General features: G+C 42.8%; 2 protein-coding genes across 2 annotated transcripts; one reads left to right on the top strand and one right to left on the bottom strand.

Moving 5' to 3' along the window:
• The first annotated feature begins 14,694 nt into the window (after positions 1-14,694).
• Positions 14,695-19,087, top strand: dlx1a (distal-less homeobox 1a). Its single transcript, XM_079562719.1, has 4 exons — positions 14,695-15,052; positions 15,988-16,568; positions 16,807-17,006; positions 17,522-19,087. The coding sequence occupies exons 2-4, from the start codon at positions 16,271-16,273 to the stop codon at positions 17,771-17,773; spliced, it is 750 nt and encodes a 249-aa protein (XP_079418845.1). The 5' UTR covers positions 14,695-15,052; positions 15,988-16,270; the 3' UTR covers positions 17,774-19,087.
• Positions 19,088-22,335: 3,248 nt separating this feature from the next.
• dlx2a (distal-less homeobox 2a) lies at positions 22,336-24,243 on the bottom strand. The gene is made up of 3 exons (XM_079562614.1): positions 23,791-24,243; positions 23,363-23,547; positions 22,336-23,255 (listed from the first exon to the last, which is right to left on the bottom strand). The coding sequence occupies exons 1-3, from the start codon at positions 24,086-24,088 to the stop codon at positions 22,926-22,928; spliced, it is 813 nt and encodes a 270-aa protein (XP_079418740.1). The 5' UTR covers positions 24,089-24,243; the 3' UTR covers positions 22,336-22,925.
• Positions 24,244-26,333: the final 2,090 nt, after the last annotated feature.

Consider the following 26,333-nt stretch of genomic DNA (forward strand, 5'->3'; position numbering starts at 1 on the left):
TGTCATGTGACTTGAATAATTTGTGTGCCCCGATTGCCTAGTTGGTAGCGTCTTGAACAGTAACTGCTCTCGTTGCAGAGAGGCCCTGGTTCGTCTCTCGGAGCGGCAGTGTATCCGTCCTGTGTCTGACCCCTACCTGTCCAGACGTCCCGCCGTCGTCATGTGCCTGTGATGGACCTCGGTCACGTGTGCCCTCTGAACTGTAAGCTGATTTAGTACCAACATGCCACAGGTGAACGTCCAGAGTAGATGCTTGTCCTGCAGAAGTGAATTAGGGACAGCTCATTAGCACAAAGAATTACTGTACATCTACTCAAACTATTTATTTGAGTCTAGGAGGTTTTGTTTCGACTCGTGTTTATGAGTTTCTTTTATTATTATGTAGTAGTAAATTTTAACAAAACTTTGCATGTTCTGCTCAAAGAGCACAAGGCCAGTCACGTTGCTGCTCTGGCCTCTCTTAATTGTTCAAGATCAGATCACTTTCTCCTTCGGTGACTTTATCACAGTCTTATTTAAATGCAGCGTTCACCTGTGGCCACTTGAGTCTTGGACGGTAAATGAACAGAGGACAAGGAGAGCGGTCCCACAAAGGAGTGCATTAACTGCTGCCATTGTGTGCGGGCGATCGAGCTAAACGCGCCACAATTGCAGAAGCGTCCCGCGGCAGGCATGTGGGTGCTCGGCCGGCCCTGTTGAGAACACTAAGCTCTGTATTTGCACTGCTCTTACTGCGGATAACAGGCTCTTGAGCACGGCTGAGGAGAGGGGCTCCCTGCAGCTGCCCTCTCCGTCGCTGATTAGTGTGGTGATGAGCACATGAGGGCCAAGGAGAGCCCGCCAACGGTTAAACCCAGGAGACCTGCTCTATGTCCAGGATGTGAGTGTGCTGCTGTGCAGCTACACTGCAGGGGCCCGGCCTGCACTCTGGGACCTGATTGGGCCTGGAAGATCTAGCCCCCCTCCTCTGCCCTCAGGGTCCCTCTCTCTCTCTTTTACACACACACACTCATCCCATATCCTCCCGCTGATGCTCAGACAGCAGAGCGGACTCTTGCTCTCAGCTGCTGTCCACACTTGGACCGCGGGCTCATTTAACCAGGCTGAGGCTGCAGGGAGTGAGAGCACTTTGTCATACTGCCCACAGAGACCAGAGCCTTGTTCACATCAAAATATCTCTACAGGGAAACCAGGGAGTTCCAATAGTATGACACATGCAAGAAGCTGACAAAAATGGCAAAGCCACAGCACCACATATGCACTTGGTTAATGCTTTGCATTCTCTCAGTGTATTCTGTCTTACCAGAACACATTAGCATCAACATCATGATTATACATGTATTGTTATTCTAATGAATGTACACTTTTACTGGCAAAAATGTGATTCTGTAACTCTTCCACTGCTGTAGAAGATTTGTTGGTGCAAAATACCCATCTTAAACCTGCCTTTTGGTACAATCAGAATCAGGACTGCTTCTGACTTCCTTTATCCAAATACTTTACTTATGGCAACAGACCATTTTTGTCCTATATTTGGGTACATATTTCTACATTTTTCCTTTTGGGGCAATATAAGCCATTTAGTCAGTATTGACTAATATCATCAATTTTCCAGGTATGGTTTCTTCCATTCATAAAATCAAGGAGCTCTGGCTCTACAGTAACTTCAAATGCATTGGATATGCTGTGTAGTGAAAAGAAATGTTATTGCTACAAAGGCCTAAATGACACATTTGATGTAGAACAGTATATAACACATTAAATAAGTCAAGAATAACTTCATACCATAGTTAGGGTAATAATAATCAAAATAGATTTTTGGTACGAGATATTTGTCAACAATGTCAGTGCTCACCGATAAATGGTCGGCTTGGACTTTAAACGTTGGTTTGGCCACTGCTCATAATTAACCAGTATTGGTTGACTTCCTTTTTAAACAGTGGTATTAGCCGCTTTGCGAGCCTGCTCAGAATGTGGGTGACTGACTCTAACCCAGATGCTTTTCTGCTGAGACTGTGCAGACCCTCTGCTCTCAGGACGAGGTCACGCGGCTTTTCGGTGGAATTAGTTCATCAGTGTTTAACAGACAGCTCCTCGCAGGTGTTTCCTCTGAGCTCGACCACCACAGCCCAGACGCCTGTCCACAGGGGTACAATCAAAGCCCTCCTTATCCTCCAGCTTTCTGTTTGACACATGCACCTTGTGACCCACATCTCTCCAGCAAACATGATTGGCTTCGAGATTGAAACGTCTGACTCTTTTTTTAAAAATGAAATGGGAGTCAGCGATCTTGGTTATTGAACAGGCAAAAAATAATAATCACAACCATAAAAGAAGTGGCTTTGACAACATCTATTTGACTCAAGGGGACGTGTGGCTGTTTGGAAGAAAAACCGTCATCGACCCTAAGAGACTCTGAACAGAAGTGCATTTCGAAGATGACGGCATTACAATAAGCTAGTGCCGAGTAATAGCAGAGATTTTCTGTTTCAATTCAAGTTATGCATGTAGGGTGCAGATTGTGTGTGAGACCTTCTGACAACAATCTCTGCCGATATCAGCAACTTTCAGCGCCTACTCACTGAACATACAATTACAAATGCATGCAACACTTTATTACATTTGATTAAGGAAACTGCATAGCTGAATTTCCATTGTGTCCGTCATTCAGCGATCCACACAGACCCCTTGTGTTTAAAGCCTACCCCTTGTCCCTACAATGCCCTGGCTGATCCCCCTGACTCTTGACTCGGTGCCAGTAACTATCAGAACTCATCCTGTCTAACCTGGGACAGTGTGCCAGAGCTGCCGAGCCAGTGATGATGTGCGGAGTCTGCCCGTCTGTGGGACTGTCTGTGCTGACGGGCCGTCCCGGGTCGCACAATTGGACCTGGAGGGGTGAGGCGTCTCCCCACTGCCTCCACACCCCCATTCCCCCACCCCGCCATCTTAAATAGGAGGCATTGTAACTGCAGTGCTGCTCTCATCTTCATGTCCTGTTCCTTCCCCTCTCCCTGTACATAATGAGGCCAGACTATGTGACGACAGGCATTGTATCCGCGCGGGCCGGGCCGCAGAGAAATTAAAGATGGCGGTTTGATGGAGAGGCAGCAGCAGCAGCAGTGGTCTCTCTGGGACAAGACAGCCCAACCATGTTTAATGTGTGTGTGGGATGTAAGTGTTATTGTTATTTATTCAATTTGTGCGTCAGTAGCTCCCGCCAGGTGGGAACAATTCATTAAAACAAATTTCTGCCCACGGCTATAGCCTTCAATTATGGCATTATGCATGTAATCTGATGCATTTCTCCATTACAAGTGTCATATTGCCACAATATTTATCCTCTGTAATTTACCTGTGCCATGGGGTTTATTGAATGCACTTTCTTATTTTTAATCTTCTTGAAAAGCTGCTGATAGCCGACGAATGTCAGTGTTTTGTGCGGTATAGCATAGTTTAACAAGAATGCTGAAGTTGCTGTGTCCAGTAGTTTACACAACTTTCAGAGACCAATAGTCACAGTGCACGCATGATCAACTAGCATGCTAATTTCTGATCAATTAAATAAATAGGCTTTATATTTTGATGCACAGTAGACAAAGGTATTTCCCCCCACAAATGTCTGCTTTCTGTTTGCAGCAAAATCCTTTTTATTCCACTACAGAACAAAAATTTTATGGCCTTTGAGTTGAAAGTTCCATAGCAGCTAATTTCCCATTGACATAACATGGTCGGCACGGCAACATTTTATTTTAATTGTTTGCCTCTATCTATGTCACTTCCTGTCAGTGTCCAATAAGGAAGTGAAACTATAAACATCACAAAAAATGTCAAACTAAAGAAAACTGGGTAACATTTTTGATGAAAAGGCTACGTAGTTTTTTTTTTACCGAGGTCCAGGTGGGTAAGAAGTCAAATGATCCATCAAAGTTTGATCAACACTTTCTTCCCATAATTGACTCTGTGAATAACTTCAAATCATAACAACGCCACCGAAGAAGTGACTTCCTGTTTTGATTAAGTACGGCCAAATAGAAGGACACAGCTCGTCTCATTGCATTCAGCAGGTACTTGCAACATCACAAGACTATAATTACACATTTTAAGTGTTTTGTCTGTGAATAGTTAGGCAAAAAGACAGATGAACTAATAAACTGCTGAACTAATGAATGAGATGGTGCTTTTATTTTGGTGTGCTGGATCGAAACAGGATGTCACTTCTTGGGCGGCGTTGATATGATTTGAAGTTATGCACACAGTCAATTGGACATTTTCAGTCTAGCACCCATTCATTTGTACTGACTAGCTAACTAGACTTTATCTATATCTTCTAAAATAAATAAAATATATGAGCAGCATTCATGTGTTTTCTTGCTACTCTGCAAGCTTGTGCACTTGTCAAGAATCCGGACATCCCTGGGAATAGAACACGGAAATGCAGTGGCTTTGAAATGTCATCTTGGAAAAGTGAACAAATCCTATTTAGATCATGATCTTCAGAAAATAACACAGTGTTTTACTCCCACAGATTCCCGCCTCAGCCTTTTCTTTATATCAAACAATGTTGTCACCATACACCTGACAGCTCCCCTATTTAATATCTCATTGCCAGTTTATCTGGGAATTCCCCGCTCATGCAATTTTGGAATCAAAGCCGGCAGCGGTGTCCTTTTGGCAGATGACTTATGTGAATTATCATTTAACAAAACGCCTCACAAGGTAACTACACCGTTTACAGCGTGCAACAAGTCCCCCTGAAATAGATACAACGCTTTCTTTGGTTCAAAAAACATGATAGCCGTGCCATAGGAATCACAAAAAATAGGTCGGGAATTGGTTTGGTGCTGCGTTCAAGAGTGGAAAACTGTTACCAAGAGTGTGAAGGCGTATTTCTTTTTTTTTAAACAAGTGCTGGCTTCACCATGTGTGCTGCTGATCCCGCCGTAATGTCAAAATGACCCAAGTGATAGCATCTCGTGGGCAATTAAAAAGAAATTATCTTAAATTGTAGCTAATTCTGTGCTGTCTGCTATTTGTCCCTGTTTATTTTCAGAACAGCTTCACGGAAACTCCCACTTTTAATCACATCGGATGCTTATTTTCTACTTTCTTTGGAAGCGATTTTCCCTCCAAAAACAACTGGCGATGCTATCAACGCTGATGTCAATGCAGGCTTGTATTCTCACACATGCATCCACAGCAAAATAATTCAGAGAGGTCAGGCTTTGATCTAGCCGTTCCTGGACCAAAAGTAGCGGCAGGAAAAGCAGTACATTGAAAATGAGGAATGCACCAAGGGCTGTGCTGTTTACTTGTAGGACACCGGGCAGCTGCTCGGGGCCCCCGCTCTCTTCCTTTGGCTTTTCAATTCTGGCTGGACCCCAGGCTCCGATCCATGCTGCTATCATGGCTGGAACATTGTGGATGGGCCGAGGAGGGGGGATCAATGCGGGCCCTGAGTGAAATGTCAACCGCGGCCCCTGCGATGTGTCAGGCTGCGAGGGAGTTGTAATGGCTATCGATCCACTGCGCACTTAATGCAGAGCTGCCCCGCCACCAGCTGAAGCCAGCTGCAGCCGCGGGTATATATGTATGTGATGAGCTAAAGCGGAGAACAAGAAAGAGACGCCCTCCTCCCCGTCCCTTTTCTCTGGCTAGATTGATCTTCCTTTTCCTGCTGATTCGAACTCGGGGCTGTCATTATCTTACTCTGTCATTAGGGGCTCCATCGACAGCCGAGGCCTGTCTGTGTCACTCTATTGAGACAGCAACACTTTTCTCCATGCAGCGTTCCCTACATTTATTAAAATCCCTGACAGCCTTGTCTCGGCCCGCTCTCCGGAGATGGGCCGTCGGGCAGCGATGCAGCGGAGTAAATTGGCAGACGGGGTCGTGAGCGTGCGCCTGCTTTGTAATGGGGGTGAGGTGCAGCGGCAGGTCAGACTGGTTTATAATGGGGGCCGCAGTAGCTCTGAGGCGGTCAGAAGAGGCTTACAGTGTCACAGTGCAGGGGGTAATGTAGGATTCAGGAGTAAAGCACTTTGAGGTTTCATTCTCTTTCCAGAACACAAGTTTGTAAAGCAGTACAAAGTTTGCACAGAATTTGGCACCCGAGCTGTGCAGGCTTGGACTGGGAAACACAGTGAAACTTACGCTTATGATACCATTAATATTGTTACAGCAATAATGAAGTCATAATGTGTGACACCAGAATTCAAAGGTTTTACAGAATTTTTTTTAAATATATAGAATCAGAATCCCTATATTGTCATTGTACAAATGCACAACAAAATTTAAAAAAAACAGGTCCACAGTGGTCTCAAGTCAAGAGAAAAAAATAAAATAAAATAGTAATCATAGGTTTATAAAATTGGCATTACTCACAAACCCCTAATGGTCTCATGTTGCTCATGCAGATCAGCTACATCTATAAAATGAAAAATGAAAAAAAAAATCACAATTGATTTGATACCACTCATTGGATTCTCCTTTTGTGTATATGCGTTTGAAACTGATGATACTGTACCCCTTTTGGATCTCGTTGGGTTTCTCTTTAACTAACACTATAGGTTAGGTTAGTGTTTATAATGACAGAAATTAAAACTATAAAAATGCATGAAGATTATGCAGGTGCCACCTTGTTTATTTAGTCTTGATGCAGTAAATTTTTTACTAAAGATAAGGTACACAACAGGGGTCACCAACCGTTTTTTTTTTTTAGAGCCAAGGACTACGAGGGCTACCAGTTAAAAATAATATCCCAAAGACCTAAAGTTAATCTGTAATTATCGACTATTAGGAATATTATATGACAAATACTGAGCCTGAAGAACACAAATCACTGCATTTCTTACATCAAGATGTTAGAAAAGTCTCATGGGCTACTAGGGAAGACCCAAGTTCACCTGGGTGCCCGCAGGTAAAGGGTTGGTGAGGCGGGAGGCTGCGATAGCTAGTATTCTGCATAGACACCAACTCAATGACGCACTCACACAACACGGGGAGAAACAAGTGACTACATTTTTACCACCACTTCCAACGTCCTATGATTGCTCCGCAGCCCGAACAATAGAATATCACGTGCTCACCGGAAAAAGGGGTCGCTTTGCAAAATTTGATCATTCACACAAAAACAAACAAGCAAACAAACAAAAAAAGTCACACTGAAATGTGAAAAAATGGTTTCCCCATAGTTGATCAACACTGGTGATACAATGTGAGTAAAAATGAATTAAACTTGTTACTAACCCACACTCTTTCAGGACCTCTACATGGTTCCTGGGGTGGTCTGTGCCCCCCTGGCCACCTCTGTAGAAGCGCCCCTGGTCAAATGCCTCTTTGAGCCACATTGCGCCTCCTTGTTGCAAATTAAAGTGTCCAATCTTTCAAGAAATTCTGACTTGTTTATGTCTACTTTATGAAGAAATTGGTGTCCTTTCAGGTGGATAGAAACATGTTGAAAATGTTTTATAGTGCTTTTGTGGAGAGTGTTCTGACTTTCTGTATCATCTGCTGGTACGGGGCCATGACTGAGGCACAAAAGAACTCCCTTAGGAAAATATGTACAGTTGCAAACAAAATCCTAGGTGTTCCATAATATTATTGGACTCAAAACATCCTCTGTTTAGAGAGTTTGAGCTGCTACCCTCAGGTCGAAGGTACAGGAGCCCCGCCCTGACCAAAAACAGGACCAGGCAGTCATTTGTGCCACAAGCTATTTTACAGTTAAACAAACCAACAATACGGAGTAACCAACAGTGATTTTTTATTTTATTTATTTTTTTATTCTGCACAGCTGGTCTGTCAGAGAAGGTTTTTAAGGAATGTAGATAATGATTTTAACATAATTTAAACTGAGGTTGATGGGCCGTGGTTTGTTCTTTGTATGTTGTCAATGTTTGGATCTGTCTGCTGGGGTCATTGTTGTATTTGTGTACTCACTGCAAATGAATTTCCCCACGGGGACAATAAAATTTCTACTACTACTACTACTGTTGAATTAAGACAGGACAAGACAAGAGTTCTGTTCGATACATGTATTTGTAGGCAGGCGGGTGCTTCTGTACATGTGTTGAATGGGGTTATTGCTATAGCACACTAAACTCTGATTATACATGCTACCCTTTAACATACAACATAGCTTTCATGAGGTATTTTGTGCGTATTTTCTGGTCAGTTGCAAGTAATAGTATACTGTAGATCTCGGAGGTTACACATGCGACCTTATTGCACATATAGCCTATAAAACATTGACTTCTGAAACCATGAAGTATCTCTTTGAAAGTGCAGGCTTAATAAATAACTAATGTCCAACATACCAAAAAACATGCACAATCTGTGATGCCTCTGACCATATGTAGCTGAAGAATGAGTCAAATCCAGGAGACCAATTTCCCAAACTTGAAATTTGACACATGAACCTTATTTGGTCGCATCCATCGTGAAACATTTTTAACCCTGCTGTCCAACAGGTTCATAAAGAATCCAAATGGACACTTTTATACAGGCTGCAGTGGCACAGGCTCCTTTGATATGTCCATTTACAACTGTCAATGTCGATAGTCGAATACTCAGTGAAGCGCCTGCATCGTATTTAACATTCTCGGGTGTTAAAACTCGCCTGTATCGCCTTGTCATTTGTAAAAAATAAAAACATCACTCAGAGCAGAGTGGAGAGGCCCATTTGGCGCAGTGCCAAAGTGGACGGGTATGAATGTCTTTAAATGTAAAACAACAAATGGTGGAAATGGAAAAGGTTGCTCACCGCCATCCTCTAAATCCCAAATTTCTGATCATATGATTATTGTTTTGTTGTATTGTGCTCGGAGGCCATTACTGTAGGGACTTGACAACTTGAAAACATTTCTGGATGCTGTCAGGAAGTGCACAGTGGGGTGCTCTGAATTGAGATTGCTGGTTTGAAGCTGAGCGTTTGTCACACAAAAGACTGTATGGGATAGTGGTGGTGGCACAGAGATGCTGCAGGGAACAATCAGGTGGTGCCATGGGTCCGTAGGGGTCCCAGGGAGGGGTCCGGGGGGGGGTGTCCTGAGGGGTCCGTGGCCTCCCTGCACTCAGAGCCTAGAGTATTGGGGCATTTGTCTGATAGAGGGTCATCATTTGAGGCTGATACAAGTGTTTTGAACTGCATGGCTGTAATGCCGGTCCGGCCAGTAAGGGGAGATTTGTACCAGATTGCAGGACACGGAGGGATCAAAGGTCAAATAGAAGGGCTGTCCCAAAATAGGAGCAATTTGGAGTTCAAAACTATCACAATTACCTATATTAGATTAGATGCAGCGTTTCAGGAAATCGCTCAACGTCAGTGTTAAAAGTGGAAAAGATGTTTTTCTACAACGCTCAAAACATCTTCCAAACGATCTCTCTCGGGGCTTTTGGCTGAAGATTGCCACTATGTAAACATCTTTTAGATTTTTCTCTTCGTAGTCTCGGACGGCACAGTTTGGAGAAATATCTAATTGGAATTTTCCTGTCAAGTCTTCTGATCAGATTTGCAATTTTCTGTTTTCAGATCAGGACGCTGTTCACAGAGAGGTGCATTCGGGTCTCTTACTCCACCCGCCTCACCCACAAAGCCCTGAGCGTGGCCAGGGGATCCCACACACCCGTCTCTTCAGTAAGGAGTCTCTGGAGTCTCCGGGCCAGGTCCAGCCGACTGAAGCTCCATCCACCAGGCAGCTGAAGTCCCTCCCTGCACTTCTTCATTACGGAGGGAAACTGTAGCAATGGAGAAGTGCATCTCTGTAGTATCTTATGAGCTTAACGTCTCTGTACTGTCCCTTAAATTAAGATTCCAGTAGGCTACAGTAAGTAAAGTGTTAACATTTAAGGAAAGAAAAGGGAAATTTTAAGTCCATCCATTTTTTTTTTCATCTTGATAAGTAAAAATGACTCAAATCAAGGGCAAATATACGTATTTCAAGAGAACTTTACTACTGGAGAGATCTAAACTACGGGGTTAGAAGGTTTTATATGAGAACCTTTGAATAGAAGATACTGCAGAAGATGCGTGGGCCATATTTACAGCCCAAGATACAGAGAATATTGACACAAAGTTACTTTTAAAAGAACAAAATCCTTTATTAATGGCCACATAGTAACAGAGATTGCTTCTGGCACAGCACTTCATGCTCACATCTCCTGTGTCTGTTACATCAGAGAAAACGTTACCACACAAACGCACACAAATGAAGGACAATGACTGATTTAGAGTCCGAACTTCAATCCTCTGAATGGAAGTATTACTTTAAATTGATATTGTAGTCGGATATAAATCAGGCATTTTGTGATTCGCGTAATGCATGAGCCTATATGAAAAATACAATATCTGAAATGCCAAAATGTAAATTCTCTCTGTTGATGATCATGCACGATGTTGACAGTGTTTGGAGAGAGATAATTCATGGCACTACCAGATCGAGGATTAATGTGAAGATGATTTTTTTTTTTTTTGCTAAACTAAATGATCTTTCTTGAGGCTTTATTGACTATACTGTTGTGCCATAACTACTGCCCTGGTATATGGAACACAACAATCTTTATGGAGACTGGGTTTAATGGAAATGCTGTCATGTTTTTTGTCTTTCCTGAGAACAGAGACAGGGGGATTCTTCAACACAATGATGGTTAATTACACCGTATTACTGTAAGTTAAAAGCTTCCTTTAAAGCATGGCTCTTTTTCTCCCCCCCCCCCCCCCCCCCCCCCCCCCCATATAAATGCCATTTGCCTGCAGCCTGACTGTCAGACAGAGAGTGCGCTCCGGAGATGTTTAATCCAACACACGCACATGGAACAGCCACATAATGCATATATCTGTGACTCTCCTCTGTCTGTCCCTGAAGATGAAATCGAAAATTTTAATGCATTTCACTTCGTCCACGAGAAGCCGCCGCCGCCGCTGCTGATAGACACCGGGGATGTCATATTTACCGTATGAACACCCGTGGTTTAATGCACTCTACAATACCGCCATCTCCAAGTTCTGCGGGAACAAAACACGCTCTCCAACAGAAAAGGGAGAGAGCCGAAGGAGAAAATTATTCCACGAGCCTTTTTTTTTTCTATCACGCTTTCTGCATTCATGGCAAAGTCTAAAGGCCATGTCAGTCCTCCTGCTTCTGAGAGAGGTAATTATCCTTTTCCTGTCAGAACAACAAATGATAGCCAACGATGGGGGTGCGTTTTCAGGGCGCGCATTCGTCAATAGGAAAGAGAAGGAGCTTTAATTTTCTAGCAGCTGCGGATCTACTTTTATCATGTTTTTTTTTCTCCCCCACTGGTCATTTGGTAGGCTATATGTTCTTTCATACGGAGCATACAAGGTAGAGCTGTTTGTTTGTGTGCCCCACTCCTGAGGGTGTATTTACGTGCCCCGCATTAACATAACTATTTATAGTCCTACACTTTCTTACAGTCATCTTTTTTTCTTTTTTTTCTTTTTTTTTTTCCTGTTGTGACCATTTCGCAGATTATACATTGTCCAAGTAATTTCCCTTTCAGCATCTGTGGTTTTTACCTTGCACAGAAAGCCGTGAATGGAAGGAAAATTATCACAATTACTCATATAATTGAGCCGTCTTTGTCGCAAGTGCAGCTTCAGTAGCCCCCTTTTTCCATCAGCCAAAATGGTTTCATTATATGGGTTTTTCATATTCCCTGACACGGGGCTGTGCTGAGGGCCTGGCGCGTGGATGAGAAGCAGGATGAACACAGCGAATCATTAAGGCCACAGTAGGAATAATTATCCCAGCTATGGAAAGAGCATCTACAGCCTCTTTTCTCCCTCGGCACAAATGCAATGTCCACGGCTTTTAGTCACAAAGAACTTTGTTACAAATAGAGCTTCCACCTTCTACTTATACAAAGACGAGAGGGGGAGAGCAAGACTTGTATCAACATGACAATTTTCCATCATTAAGACTAATGACAGGCGCAGGCTGTGGGGATCAAGGGGAACACAAAAAGGAGCGCGCATTCAGGTGTTGGCTGAGTGCTGACCTCCTTCCTGTCTTTGTGTGAGATTTAACTCTTAACAAAAACTAAAAAGGGGCGCAGAGGCAGCTGAACGTCAAGCAGGCCGCCTCTCGTTGGCAAATGACTTAATTGGGCGAATTTGCATTTTCCCCATTTACAGACAGATTAAAGCTACACATATAAAGATGTTTAATCAATCTTTGTTTTATGTTGGTCAAATAACCCCAGAGCCATGCGCTGTGTCCCGTGTGGCTGAGTCCCGACTCTGACCACCTTTTTCCTAACAGGTGGATGCTTCAGCATGCAGCGCAGTGACACTAGTTTCTTTTACAGTTTAGTTGAATTAAGTAAAAGCCATATTTTCCAAAGTCCCTTCTGCACAGCCTTCACTCAGGTAATTGGTCATTTTGCAGCCAATTTCGGGCAGGTTAGTGCTGCTGGCCGCTGTGCCTTGACCCCTGCTGCTGCTGTAATGGCCGCCAGTGCGCACGGGGGCTTTTCCACAGCGCGACCCCACCGGGCTTTCTGAGAAGAGAGCGCCTCTGAACATCCCACAGGTAAAAAAAAAAAAAAATAATGAAAAAATGAGTTTGAAAAATAACTTCTCGGCACTTAAATGACCCGTGTCCAGGCTTATTACCCCGATGTTAATCATGGTTTACTCCAGTGCCGGCGCACGCATCAGAGCCTGACTCGACAGGACGATCATTCACAGTTTTAAAGGCACTCACGCTGGAAATCAATGCACTGTTTTATATGTTTAATACAAAAAATAATAGAAACATAAGGAAGCAACATGGCAATGTCTTCTGCCTTGGATTTATCGTTCTCTTCTTTGTCCATTGGCTCCTAGAAAACAAAATGTATTATTCAAGATTGGAAAATGATGAATAACTTGCCTGAGAGGTGCGCCATCAATTCTCTTCGGATTCGTTTTACTCTTTTAATGAAGTGTAACGTGGAATTTAGCACGTCTTAAAACACATTTGGTCTTTCAATATCTCCAAAGTCAGCTCAAAGTTGGCTCCATCTTGGCCTATAGGCTATACAAACCGATAAGGGTCAATCCCGTGCAATTTGAATAAAAGGCATTCGTTAATGTAGGATACAAGTGACTACATTTTCGAAAGATAAAATAAAATAAAACATCAACATTATTTATTCTTTTCCCCCCTTTCTATATTACAGTCAATTAACCAATAGGACAATGCAGCCCGAGCTCCACAGTGATTTTCCTTGCAGCTTACAACTAAATCAATCCGCATTTTGACGCCACATTGCCCGTGGAAGAGGCTCCGGTTAATTGTGGTGCATCTACTTTGCGCTCATTCACGCTGCAAATTACAGGATGCACAAAACAACACAGGGACAAAACAAAAGGCAGTTTCATTTATTTCATTATTTTTTTCATTTTTCCTTTGCAGCATATGAAGTAAAGCCTATATTGTTGGGTTGGCTCACTATACGTCACAGTGCGTCATACAGATTTGGTTCAAATGAAGAGCTTAAATCGGAAAGTAGGGCTTAGCTTTTTATTGCTAAGCGTGTATAGGGATATTATTGTTGTTTCTGTGGTAAATAACTAGCCTTTCTGATAACAAATGTCAAATTGACACCTTCAAAATAAAATGAAGCTCAATTAGACCAGGGTTTTTGGTTTTCTGAAGTTCCGGCAATACGGGTTGCAAACATGTAGAGCATTATAGCTATACCTGCTACAAACATAATGTATGGGTTGAGTTCCTCTTGCAGTTCAATGCACAACCCGTTGGATCATTACATCCTGGCAATAAATTGGCCTGTTGAATTCGTTCAAATATTTGTGCGAAATGTCCCGGTGTAAAGTGGCCCAAATTAATCAGCTGTTTTTCGTACGTTTTATAAACGTGTTAATCTGTGTTGCCTGATCAAACGTGTTACTTTGAGGTTTCTATCAGCGGCCTCTCCAAATGAAGCCCCCTCCTCAGTGCCCCCGCGTCTCTCCACCTCTGCGCTAACCCTCAGGTGAAGAGCAGCAGGTGTTAAAACACCCTCAGCCACAGAGCTACTCTGTCCTAATGAGCCCTGCCTCTGCGCGCTCCTCGTGCGTGTGCACTCGTGCACGTGCCTGGACTTTTATTTTTAGTTTCAAGTTAGAGTCCTGCTGCGGCTGACTGAAGCTTCGGTCACGTGATGAACAAAGTGCTTATATTATCAAACGCGTGTCCCGTCTTGATGACTTTGGAAAGTGTGCGTTACGCTGCTCCAAGTATCATCAAGTAAATGAACACACTCCGCACATTTTATCTTTCAGAACTAGCTGCAGTTACCTTTAATAATAAAATACTCCAATTATTCTCAATATTATAGTAGTGGCTTTATTTTACATTACTGCGCACATTCTGTCTCTGTTTCTTTAATGGTTCTGCTCGCAGCCGCGTTTCAGTTTGCAGATCCTATAATCGTGGGAAAATAATGACAGTTATCAGTCGCACCCACCAAGTACCCATAAAAATCTGTCCTCTGTTCTGGAAGATGATAATTATTGGTTGTACTACCATTATCATTGTCGTTGTTGATAGAGGAAATCTTGAAGCATTTTTTCCAAAGTAATTCCAGAGAAATCACTTCAAATTGGCCTATTTCGGGGGGACAAGGGGACCAGCTTGCTTTATAGCCTAATATTTCACAGAAATCTTTGAATCCAGGCATGAGCTGCCGTCTGGCACACTTTGGCACACGCGTCGTGATGTCAGCGGCTGCATTTTGATAACGCGTTTTGCAACTTGCTAGTTGTGTTTTGAGTTCAATTATGTAATTAGGCTGATAATGACAGTGAGGGAATTTAACTGGCTTTAATTTGTTATTCAGGTGGAGATAGGAGACTGCGGATAGAGAGCGCGGCTGTGTCTCTGCTCTGTGCTCAGACTGAACGTGTCGGTGATCAGGATGAAGCCCGGGAGAGTGAAAAGCGGCTGGGGCTGTGCGCCTCGCTCCAGGCGCATCCTGCGGAGTCTCTGTGACCCCAGAAGGCGAGGACTTGTCTTTTTCTTCTCCATCACATGATGCCTGTTTCGTAAGTGCGCACACAAAGCTTTTGTCTCTTGATGTAAGCTCTGCACTGGTTTGCACTGGGAAATGTCTCTGAGTTTAGGCTAATTCAATTAAATCAAACGTTCATGGATCATTATTGACGGAGGTTTGCTCGTTCACCTCATTAATCAGGACGCAATGTAAAAACAAAACAAAACAAAAAAAGACAGTGCTTTGCTTTTTCGGTCTTTACGCGTAGATAAACAATAGCATTTCGTCGCCAGCTTTTGTAAATGCTGATAAACATTTTGTAAAGCCTAGTGGGAATAAGATCCTGCACGAGCGATGCTTTGAAATCCCTTTTTACGCACGACAACGACTGCATGACTTCAAACACTTGTTGTGCTTTTATTTAGCCTATTTTTATTTTTTTATTTTTTTGATGTAATATTAACAAAAGGACGATTAAAAACTTTCTCAAATCCTGTATTAGTTTTAATCGTCCTTCTGCAAACTATGTGTTAATTCTTAAATAGGCCTACGTTTTGTTTGATGCTGTTTTTGTCCATTTTGCCTTAAAATCTGGATTGCCACTGCCCCGTCACTGCAGGTGTAACTAAGACCCCAGGCCACATTAAGCGCTAAATACATGGATAATTACGCAGCTACTTAAATTAAACGCTAGTGTTATGCTAATAGCTTACAGCTTCATTAGGAGCTTTAATCAAAAATCTTCAATCAAAGTGTGCAGCAGCAGAGAAGCTTTGGGAGGCTTCAATGATTTTTGTATAAATTATATGGAGCTTGCATGAGTTGTAATAATAATAATAATAATAATAATAATAATAATAATAATAATAATAATAATAATAATAATAATAATAATAATAATAACAATAATAACAATAATAATAATAATAATGTGCACTCGTGTCATGAGTCTATGTGAGGTTTGATGTTTTTTCTTGACTTTCCCAGCTCCTTCGGACCCAGCCCCAGCGTCGCCAATCCGCTTCCCTCTTGGAGAGAGTGGACCAATCAGCGAGCGTCTTTGATGAATATTCATGAGTCCGAGATTCAAACCTTTGAGCGACTTTGTCTAGGTCCACAGCATCATACCTAGGACTTTTCACGGGCACAAACTACATTTTCTTATGAATGGAACGAGAAAAAATCAGTTCGCCTTAAATTGGGACCCGTCCTTCACTGAGATCATAGCGGCAAAACAACAAAAGCGAGACGAAGGGAACCGCCAGAAGAGATGACAATGACTACAATTCCTGAAAGTCTTAATAGCCCTGCCTCGGGAAAAGCTGTTTTCATGGAGTTTGGACCCCCGAGTCAACAAATGTCTCCGTCCTCTATGTCTCACGGACACTATCCCATGCACTGTTTACATTCTGCAGGCCACACGCAGCACGACAGCTACAGCCCAGCCTCGTCCTTCCCCAGGTCGCTGGGCTATCCTTACGGCAGCCATCCCACCAGCCCGTACCTGGGCTCCGTGCAGACGTACCAAAACAGCTCTGCGCTCTCACAGACGCGACTAGAAGACACAGGTAAGCTGCACCTTTAGTGCTTCACTTTAGCTGTCCTAACTGCTGCTGCTCGGAAACCACGAGCCAGATGTTGGGCTTGGTAATTATTTATTGCGTAACGCTATAAACAATGTATGCAATTAAGGGTAATTATACCTAATGTACAGCCTGTAAAAGTTAGGCAGCGCTCTTCATTCCTGCACTGCTCTCACGCTGCAACTGACTCCTTACTCACTTCTTTTACTTTGTTCTCCGTTAGTGCCAGAAACAGAGAAAAACACGGTGGTGGAAGGCGGAGAAGTGCGCTTCAACGGAAAAGGCAAAAAGATTAGGAAACCAAGGACTATCTATTCCAGTTTACAACTACAAGCTCTGAACAGGAGGTTTCAGCAGACCCAGTACCTGGCTTTGCCGGAGAGAGCAGAGCTGGCCGCGTCTCTGGGACTCACGCAAACACAGGCAAGTGGCCGCGCACATGCCGCCACATGGCGCTGGAGCGCGTTCTTTTACAGACATACCCCCAATATCTTTAGCCTACATTGTACTTCCGAAATATTACACGTAAAAAATGTTGGCTATTTTACTTGTAAGTGTGTTTTTATAACACTCGGTGTTGGCTGTTTAATTTCTTGCCTATAGGCTATAAAAAATACAAACTGTATTTTTATTTTTTTAACAAAGAGTTCGTAGCCTATTTTATTGGCCTATATTTTCGTGAATAATGTGCGCGACTCTGTAAAACGTATTCATTTTGTTCATATACAAATAGGTGTTACGATTATGTAAACAATAAGCTTTGCTTTACTTGCTTGTGTTAAAAAATGCAGTAAAAATAAAACAATTGGTTTGAGTCAAATTCAGCGTTTCTCGATTTTGAATAGAGCGAACCAACCCTGATTTGAAGTCATACCTATTCATTGTCAGTGTCTTTTTAATGTCTCTAAATTAATTGTACCTATCACATGTGCGCACAGGTGAAAATCTGGTTCCAGAACAAACGCTCCAAGTTTAAGAAACTGATGAAGCAAGGGGGTGGTACCATCGACACAAACGCTTTGTCCAGCGGCCGTGGGCTGTCCACGGGCTCCCCCTCCGTGCCTCCGGTTTGGAGCTCACCCACCACAGTGAAGACATCAGCGGGGTCCACCGGCTCATACATCCCCAGCTATACTTCGTGGTATCCGACCACACACCAGGAGTCTATGCAACAGTCGCAGCTCATGTGAGCAAACAGCTCGCTTTGACTCTGGCGCGGCACGTGCACCAGGACGTGGCGCGCGGGCAGGCCGCTCACAAACAACAGAACCCGGAGGACTTGCCCGAGCCGGACCCTCAGAGGCGCCAGCAACTGACTGAGAGCGAGGAGCCCGAGGGCACAGAGCCGTGACGCAGGGCGGAAGTCGCGAGAGCGGATCCCTTTGGCTGCTGTTTATCATTGTCAGTTTAGATTATTTTATATCAAGTATAGGCCTACATTACGATTGAGCTGCATGCCCACAGGGGCATATCTAAACTAATCAGAGGTTAGACCAAAGGTGTTTGACCACAGCAGCAAAGCCTCAAAGTGCTGTATGTCGTTTCTGTGTTTGTTATTTATGTTAAATTATTCACATGAGTTTTGTTTCTTTTGAGGTCCGTCTGTGTTCAGTCTGTGTTCCAGAGAACACTGTTGAAGCTGCACTGAAACAAAGCGTACGCCGTGCCCCGGTGTTATTGGAAATAGAAGGCCTGACGAGGTGCTGCTTTGAAAACACGTGGATAGCAGTTCTTTTGTCACTGTATTTTGTACATATTTCTCATTTGTTTTGTGCTGTATACGCTGTGAAACAGGGTCTTTTCGGCTTTCTGTATTTGTCAAGATGTGTTTAGTCAACATAGAAATATTTAGTTTTGTAATGATCACTTTAATTTATTTATGTTAATGTACATAATGTGCAAATTTTCAGAAGCAGTAAAAGTCTGATTTAAATTATGTCATAAACGTGTGTGACTGAAGCCTCTCTCAGTAGCATAATTGTAGCACTGGCAGCTGAGATTTATGACCGTGTTTAGGGCTCAGCACATGGCTGTGCTGCTGCTGCTCACTGCTCTCAGATGTACAGCAATCTCAGTAACATAACCTCACTGCACGTTTTTATCGAATTACATGATATTGGGAATCAACATCTTTATTTTAATACATGAATAAAGTGCCGCGCATAATCCAGTACCGCCGAATGAACGCCTCCATATTGATTTATCCAGCGCGGTGCGGGAGACCTGGATTCAATCAACGACACAGCTCTTTTCACTTTCTAGAGACTTTATTTGTCACCTAACAATCGCCGTTTTGTGCAATGAAAAGACGATATCGGTTGTGTGTGTGTGGTAAATGGATAGTTGCATCTGAGGCAGCCGGTGTTGTCGATAGACATGCGCGGACAGCTGTAAAGTTGAGAGGCCGCGCCGCGTACCACCCTCAGCCTCTCGGCCTCAAGTTAAACACTGACTGTTGGGGAAATAGATTTCTTACTGTAGCATGCCAATAATTATGGCCAAGATTGTTTTTCAGCATCGTAACAAAATACCAGTAGTTCACCTGATCTGCAGAAAATAGAAGAGATAGTTACGCGTCGTAAATTTTAACTATTGTAACTCTATCTCTCTTGGTTATATAGCCTAACAATGACAGTGAAGGTAATCTAAAAACATTTACAAGACCACATGTCCATCATGGATAAACAGTCGTGAAACATAGTATCCTTGAAACAAAATAGGAATAATCTGTTGTCATATTGTTTTAATTACTCATTTAGCAACACATGCTACCAATTCTGACATAAATATGAACCCAGCAATATCTTATATCTCTAATATAAGTTGCTAATCATAATGTGCATGCTATAGTATGAACAACCTCGGCCTACCTCACTGTGTTAGTCACTGTTGTGTCTGAAGTGGAAACAGTTTCGCTTTTACGCTCAATTTCTCTACCTTTACGCATAATCTCGGACACAATGACACCGTATAGCCTATGGATGTTCCTTTTGAGAAATGTCCATATCATGTGGGTACATTAATGGCCTATAACATGAATTGTGTGTCGCTGCGGTGGGAAATAGAATTGTAAACCCCCAAAAGGCGCAGCTGCACATCCAAGAGGGTCAGTGTTATTTCACTGTATTCTCTCCTTGATTATACGAGCTGAGCCCATCAAACCCAGCATAATTACAGTCATTTCGCCCTTATTTATTCTAATGCAGTTTCCTATCTCTGAGGTAATTATGAGCAATTTTTTTCCTTTTTCTTTTTTTCTTTTTTTTTACGCGCGGAGGATCTTTCTGCGTTGACAAAAGAGATAGTGCTCTGAAAGAAACTCACTGCGGCAAAAGAAGAAGGGGGAAAAAAAAGTGGAATAGGTGAGACGCCTTTTCGTCACTGTCCCCGTAGACTTAGCCCGTGTATAAGGCTGGAAAATTGCTCGCAGGTGTACATCACGGAGTTGTCAATGTGAAGAGGCTTCAAAATGAGCAAAGCACAATAGCCGTAATGAGAGCAACAGCGAAATAAATCAAGAGCAACTCCTGTCTCTGCCTTCGCCTTTTCCCCGGAACCCACATTGAAGATCTCAACCCAAGAACGTTCACCAAATGTGCACCATAAACTAATCTTTACTTTCAAAATAAACAATCTTTTTGAAATAGCTTTATACACGCATCATAGATTTTCATTTTGATTTTGTCAGGCGCGTGAGAAAATACACAATGAAGCCTATGGAGTGAGCCGAAAAGATTGGTGCGTAAAGTGAATATATCTTTCCTGTTTCTTTTTTTTTTTTTTTTTTTTTTGTGTGGGGGGGAGAGAATTTTGTTTTCGATTCAAAGCGAAAATGCGAGGAATAAAAGATACACACCTTGAGGCTTTGATGGTCTCAATGGCTGCGGGGAGGCAGACAGAGGAGCGCGCGCATCCTGTGTATCCTTTTTAAAAAATCCCCGTAAACGCGTCGCCGTGTGTCGGGTCTCTCAGCTATAGCAGCACGCATCAGAATATGACTGAAATCTCCGCTTTTTATTTCGCCTCTTTATAGCTGATGGGGAAAAAAATGTAGATTATTAGCATAAATGTTTACTCCTCATTACGCTGATGACATTGTGCACTCGAGATCTTGGTAATCTTTGGGGGGAAATTATGAGTAATTTTTTCTCTCTTTTTTTTTTTTTTTTAAATTTTAAAGCAGCAGTTACCACGCAATTCAGGCTAATTCTGCGTAGGCTCCACATGGATATAATTATCGTTGAGTCAAGATGCTAGGCTAAAAACTATGCATTGATATTCCCCATTTATTATGTACATGCGGCTTTGACAATGTTGATGCTTGAAATAGCGGGAAATTGTCTTGTGTAAAAAAAAAAAAAAAAATGACACCCCATATTAGGACATCTGAAATTGCGAAGAATTATATAGTAATTGCAGGCTTTCACGTTTTTTTGAAAGCCAGAATGCTCAAACCTGCGCAAATGTGGATAAAATTATAGATGAGGGAATGAATTAGGAGTAGCCTGGGGGTATGGCATTTGCAGGTTTTATTTGTAAAAGAATATACAGCAAAGCAACGAAACGACACGACTCTTTTAATATAATGTTGAGCATTGTTTCCCCCCCGGAATCTAAGACAGTTGATGTGATAGCCCCCAAGGGAGTTGCTGCATTATAGGGGTGATGTGGGCCACAGGCGACGCGTTTTGGGCACCGGCGTGTATAGCCTCTATGCGCGCAGATGACGTTGATGGTTATCTATGCAACTTTACATGTAGACCTTAATACACAACGCACGTGCTCCTACATGAGTGTTTTGGCCTCGTGCCTGTTTCCTGAACCATATAAACAATGTAGGTCAAACTGCGCGTCGTCAGAGAGATCACAGAGCTTTTTTTTTTTTTTCCTTCTCCTCCATGATGTTGTTGCTTCAGGCTGTCTAGTCTTGGACCCGGGCCGTCCCTCTCTTGCTCTTGTTAGACTGACTTCATAAAACGTCTGGAAAGCAGCTCAGCGTCTCCAGCAAGTCTGCGGAGCCGGGCTTGTTCACGAACCACCCCTCGGTCTTTTTTTTTGTTTTTTCCCCCCCCGCACTCTTGGATCGCATGCCAGGGCGTGTTGTGCAGCAGTGAGCCTCCCCCCTCTGGGTTATAGCTGTGCTGCCCCGGGCCCTGCCTCTTGCCTGCCAGCCTGATGGAGGGAGTGATGGAGCCGGCTACAGGTTGTTGTTTTTTTGTTGTTGTGCTTGTCCGTGCTATTCTGTCATAAAGTGTAGCCTGTGTATGTGTGTGCGTAATATCAAAAATAAGCCATTAAAGACACATAAAATCAATGCGACTTGTAACATGCTGCAGTTATAGCTATAACCCGTGGCAGTATTTTTTAAGCCTGGATGGTTGCTAAGGAACAACATCATTTGCCTCCACACATCTGATGATTCGCTTCAAGCCTGAAACGCCGCCATTTTTTCCCCCTGAGAGGCAAATTGTTTTTGTTTTTCTGATTTCTTTTGTCTAAATAATTAGCCCATAGTCCTTTTAGGATCTGGCAGGAATTGGTTTGCCTGTAGTTTTTAATTGTTTTTGTTGACCACCAAGCAAAATTTTTAGTTTTATTTTACTTCCTATTATTATGATAAAGGAACAGTAATGTATGCCTACAATTATTATACATTAGCTGTAGCTTAAATGGGGGAAACAGTCCCATGTCATCAAAAAGGAGAGGTAATTGCACAGAAAAAAAAACGTTTTATTTAAATAACATTTGGTCATATATGAAACACTGCTAAAAAATAAATAAGACAAAATACGAACGTGTGTGATACAAGTAAAACAGAGAGTAAAACAATCAGTAGCTTGGGTTGGATAATGGCGTTGCACCAAGAGCCAAAGGAGACGGAGCGGCACAAGCAAATAAAAGCTGGGATAACATATTTACAAACGTGGATTTTTTTTTTTTTTTCCTGAAATGTAAAAATAAAATAAATTAAAAAAAATCAGGGTATGGGTAAAAGTACGCTTATTTTTATCGCACAACAATGAGGTCATTTTGAAAAGGCACGATACAGTTAACTTGTGCTACATTGTGTGAGGTTGTCCTGCGGTTCATGATTTGCAGGGATGGCAAAAAAAGTGACGTCCGCGTAAAAACAGGCTTGTGTCCAGGCTGGGATTGCTTTGGGTAACAGTGGTTCATTCACCCGTCCACACAGACAAAATAAATAAATACAAAAATAACTGTAGTATTAATCTGCCTCGATTAATGTCCTTCCGCCTTTTCTCGGTTCCGTCCGTTTGTTGTGCGCAATTACGCATAGCGCGCACGCGAGGTCTGTAGAATGCTTTGACAGTTTCCCAGGTTTCAGAATATCGTCCCGGCGCTAATGGCGGAGTTGTGATGGTGCTGGATCAGCGGGGGTTGCAGATGCGTCGTAGAGTTCGTGGTGGGTGAGTACCAGGAGTAGTTCGTCAAAAAGGACGGAGGGGCCGTGGTGTTGGGCGGGCTGCTGCTCGGAGGTAAACTAGGGGTAAGACAATTCATTCTAGGAGTCTGTGGAAAGTCCCAGGCTGTAGTTGGAGGAGAGGTGCAGGGGGGAGACTCACTTGAAGCAACATGTTGCTCTGGGGGGATTTCTCCACTTTTCCATAACTTCTTGAACTTAGAGCGGCGGTTTTGGAACCATATTTTAACCTAAGAAAAGGGACATAAATGTACATATATTCAGATATGTATCCAACTTGCATCAAATAAACAATGCGATGGAGTTAGAAAAAAAAAAAAAAAAAAAAAGCACCCACCTGAGTCTGCGTCAGGCCAAGAGAGGCTGCCAACTCCGCGCGCTCCGGCAAAGCCAAATACTGCGTTTTCTGGAACCTACGTTGAAGTGCAGCCAGCTGGAAACTGGAATAAATGGTTCGAGGTTTCCTAACCTTCTTTGGCTTTCCATTCACCATCCGGATTTCTGGTTCGCTCTCTTCTTTCTCTGAAGAAAAAACAAAACAAAACAAAACAAAAAGACATGTAAATTATTTCTGCTTTTTCATGAACTAACTATTTTTGCATTGCAGCATTTACAACAGCGAGTTAATAAGTCAATCTCAATAGTACACATCATATATTCACGTCACGGAGTTTAGTGCATCAGGATTGCAACGCTTTAACACAGAATTTCCCGTATTTCTTTCTCCTTTTTTTGCAAACGGCTATAGGTCAATAGTCGTCTTACCTGTGTCTGCTGGAGTGGGAGACGGGTTGGAGCCGTACGTGCTGTATGCGCCATAGGACGAGTTAAAGCCAAGGTCGTATGCCTTTGGGTTGTACGGCACGGCGCCCGCGGTGCTGCCGTGGTACTGGTAGGAGCCCAGCTGACCAAACGGTTGCTGGCCGTTGTAATAGCTGCTGTCCGTGGCCGTGGACACCGGCAGAGTTGGAGACTCTTGCGCCTTATGCAGACTGTGGTAGCTGCTTGAGGTAATCTGGTTGGAATGCATATCTGTGTTTAAATGTTCAAAAACCCCAGTCATTCTGAGACGCGGCAGCCTGTGCGCAAAAAAACCTCTCAGCGCATAGACGAGAAGAGAGGAAGGACTTATATCTTGCAGTAAATACACATCCCCGAGTAAGACGAAAAGAGCGAAAGGTGTGTCTCTTCTCTGTGGCCTGTGATTAACTGCTACGGTCGCTGGTTGGGGCGCATTTAAGGGAGAGCGAGAGGGAGAGCTACTGTGTTTGAAGCAGCCAATGGCTAAGAGCTGCACCGCTGACTACTCCCCACCGCGTCCACCCTTCATTATTTGTCCAGGTTTGTCTCGGCGTCCCGCTTGTCTTTGCCGTTTTCTATCAAAGCATCTCTGCAGAATTTAGCCCATGACCAGGCCTGTTAAGGCTGAACATAAAACCATACTTTAGAGCGTCAAATTATTTTTAACCACACGGAGAACCTCGAAAGATGAAACTTCTTTGGTTCAGTATCTGGGCTAATAGCCTGCAGACAAATCTATTTTACACACTGTAGGCCTATTTGCAATGACACTGTAGTTACCAATTATTCGCAAGATTTAACGGCTGTCTTTCAATTTCACCCCCCTCCAAATGCATTTTGGTTAAGACTGCGGGCTTTAGGTCGCATAGGCCGATCACATAGCCTATTAATCAATAAAAAAGTGCACTAATTTTACGCATTTTTTCTGCCATGGTTAAAAATCATCATGGTGACGCCAGTACCAAGTGGAACTAAAGCAACGGTGCCCCCAAGTGTTCTAAATGAGTACAGCAAATATGTCTTTTACTCACAGCACTATCTCGTTCATCCTGGCCACTAAAACAGCATCGATAAGTCACGCACAGACATACACCAATGCCGGAATTTCACTGTATTGAATTCTTCCAGATAGAGATTTATCAGCCATCGAGTCAAAGGAAGGGTGTTGATTGTCACCGCTAGATGGCGTCAGTGTTTCTTTGAAGACTACACTATCTGGACACTGTATTAAAATTCAGAGTTGTGTGGACACAGCTGAGGGCACACATGATGGGTTAAATGCAGAGGACAAAATTTCCCTATGGGGACAATAAAATAAACAAACAAAACAAAATCAGCAGATTTAGGGTGACCAAATTTCCAAAAATACCAGAGTGAAGGCGCTTTGGAGTTTCTGTCCCTGATGCTCATTCATATTAGTAAAGAAAAAAAGAAAGAAAGAAAGAAAGAAAGAAAGAAAGAAAGAAAGAAAGAAAGAAAGAAAGAAAGAAAGAAAGAAAGAAAGAAAGAAAGAAAGACAACTTGCCAACCCCTGGTCTAACCTGTTATTTACTGCTGTGTTGGTAGATGTGATGTTTTTCTGTGCATTGAATTTGTTGGGCTACCGTTTCAGAAATCATTGTTGCATGTTGTGTTTGGCTCTTGCAGTGGTCGGAGAGGATGCGGTGAGCAATTTTTACTCCTGGCTCAGAGTCACGACCTGTGTTTCTAAAGCAGGCGGGCCTCCATCTCCTCTTTGTTCAGCTCAAAGGGACGCGGCCCTCTTCAGCTCTGGGCCAAGTGGGCTGCATGTCACCGTTCATTAGAGCTCCTCCTGCCTCAGCTGCGCAGGATCACAGCCAAAACCTCCATAACATGTAAGTGCATGTGAAGGATTCATTAGTTACAAAACATTATCAGTTCTACCAGTGAGTTTTTGTTATTGAGACTTACTGGCTTTGAATATTCTTCTGACTTTTTAGATCAATGAATGATGAATGGTAGGCGTGAAATCAAATGTATTCACTCATGCCTGGAAAAACTCGTACCTAAACCCAACAATACACCTATTATTGATAGTATTTCCCCTCAGAGTTTTTGTTGATGTGAACATTCATCATAAGAAAGGGGCAAAACAACCTATACAGCGAAAAGAAAAGAGAAGACAATAGAACAACAACAATCATTTTTGGCAATGGGCAAACTGACAATTGTGCTGCGACCCACTTTTGCTCCACTCACATATTTTTTGTTATTTAGGTTTCAGTTTAGGCAAAAACTCTCAATTTATCCAAGTTTAGGATTGGCACAAATAGAGCCCCATGACTTAAATGAAATAACTAAACAACTACATACATAAAGTAGTAACTAGTAGATAAATGTGAATGAATAAATAAAGGAATCCTAGACACATCCCACATTTTTCCCTGCATCCTCATCTCCTAACTTAATGTATCATTGTATCTCCCTCCATGGAGCAACTGGTGACTGACAGTGCTTTGCCGTGGTGCATTTTTTCATTTTTGTTT

Source organism: Gobius niger, assembly GCF_951799975.1.
Source record: "Gobius niger genome assembly, chromosome: 9".
NCBI classification, from domain to species: domain Eukaryota; kingdom Metazoa; phylum Chordata; class Actinopteri; order Gobiiformes; family Gobiidae; genus Gobius; species Gobius niger.

Coding starts and splice junctions, on each gene's coding strand:
- dlx1a (XM_079562719.1), top strand. CDS start 16,271: ATGACAATGACTACAATTCCTGAAAGTCTTAATAGCCCTGCCTCGGGA. Junction 16,569..16,806: donor GACGCGACTAGAAGACACAG/GTAAGCTGCACC, acceptor GTTCTCCGTTAG/TGCCAGAAACAGAGAAAAAC. Junction 17,007..17,521: donor TGGGACTCACGCAAACACAG/GCAAGTGGCCGC, acceptor ATGTGCGCACAG/GTGAAAATCTGGTTCCAGAA.
- dlx2a (XM_079562614.1), bottom strand. CDS start 24,088: ATGACTGGGGTTTTTGAACATTTAAACACAGATATGCATTCCAACCAG. Junction 23,548..23,790: donor TCCCACTCCAGCAGACACAG/GTAAGACGACTA, acceptor TTTTTTCTTCAG/AGAAAGAAGAGAGCGAACCA. Junction 23,256..23,362: donor TTGGCCTGACGCAGACTCAG/GTGGGTGCTTTT, acceptor CCCTTTTCTTAG/GTTAAAATATGGTTCCAAAA.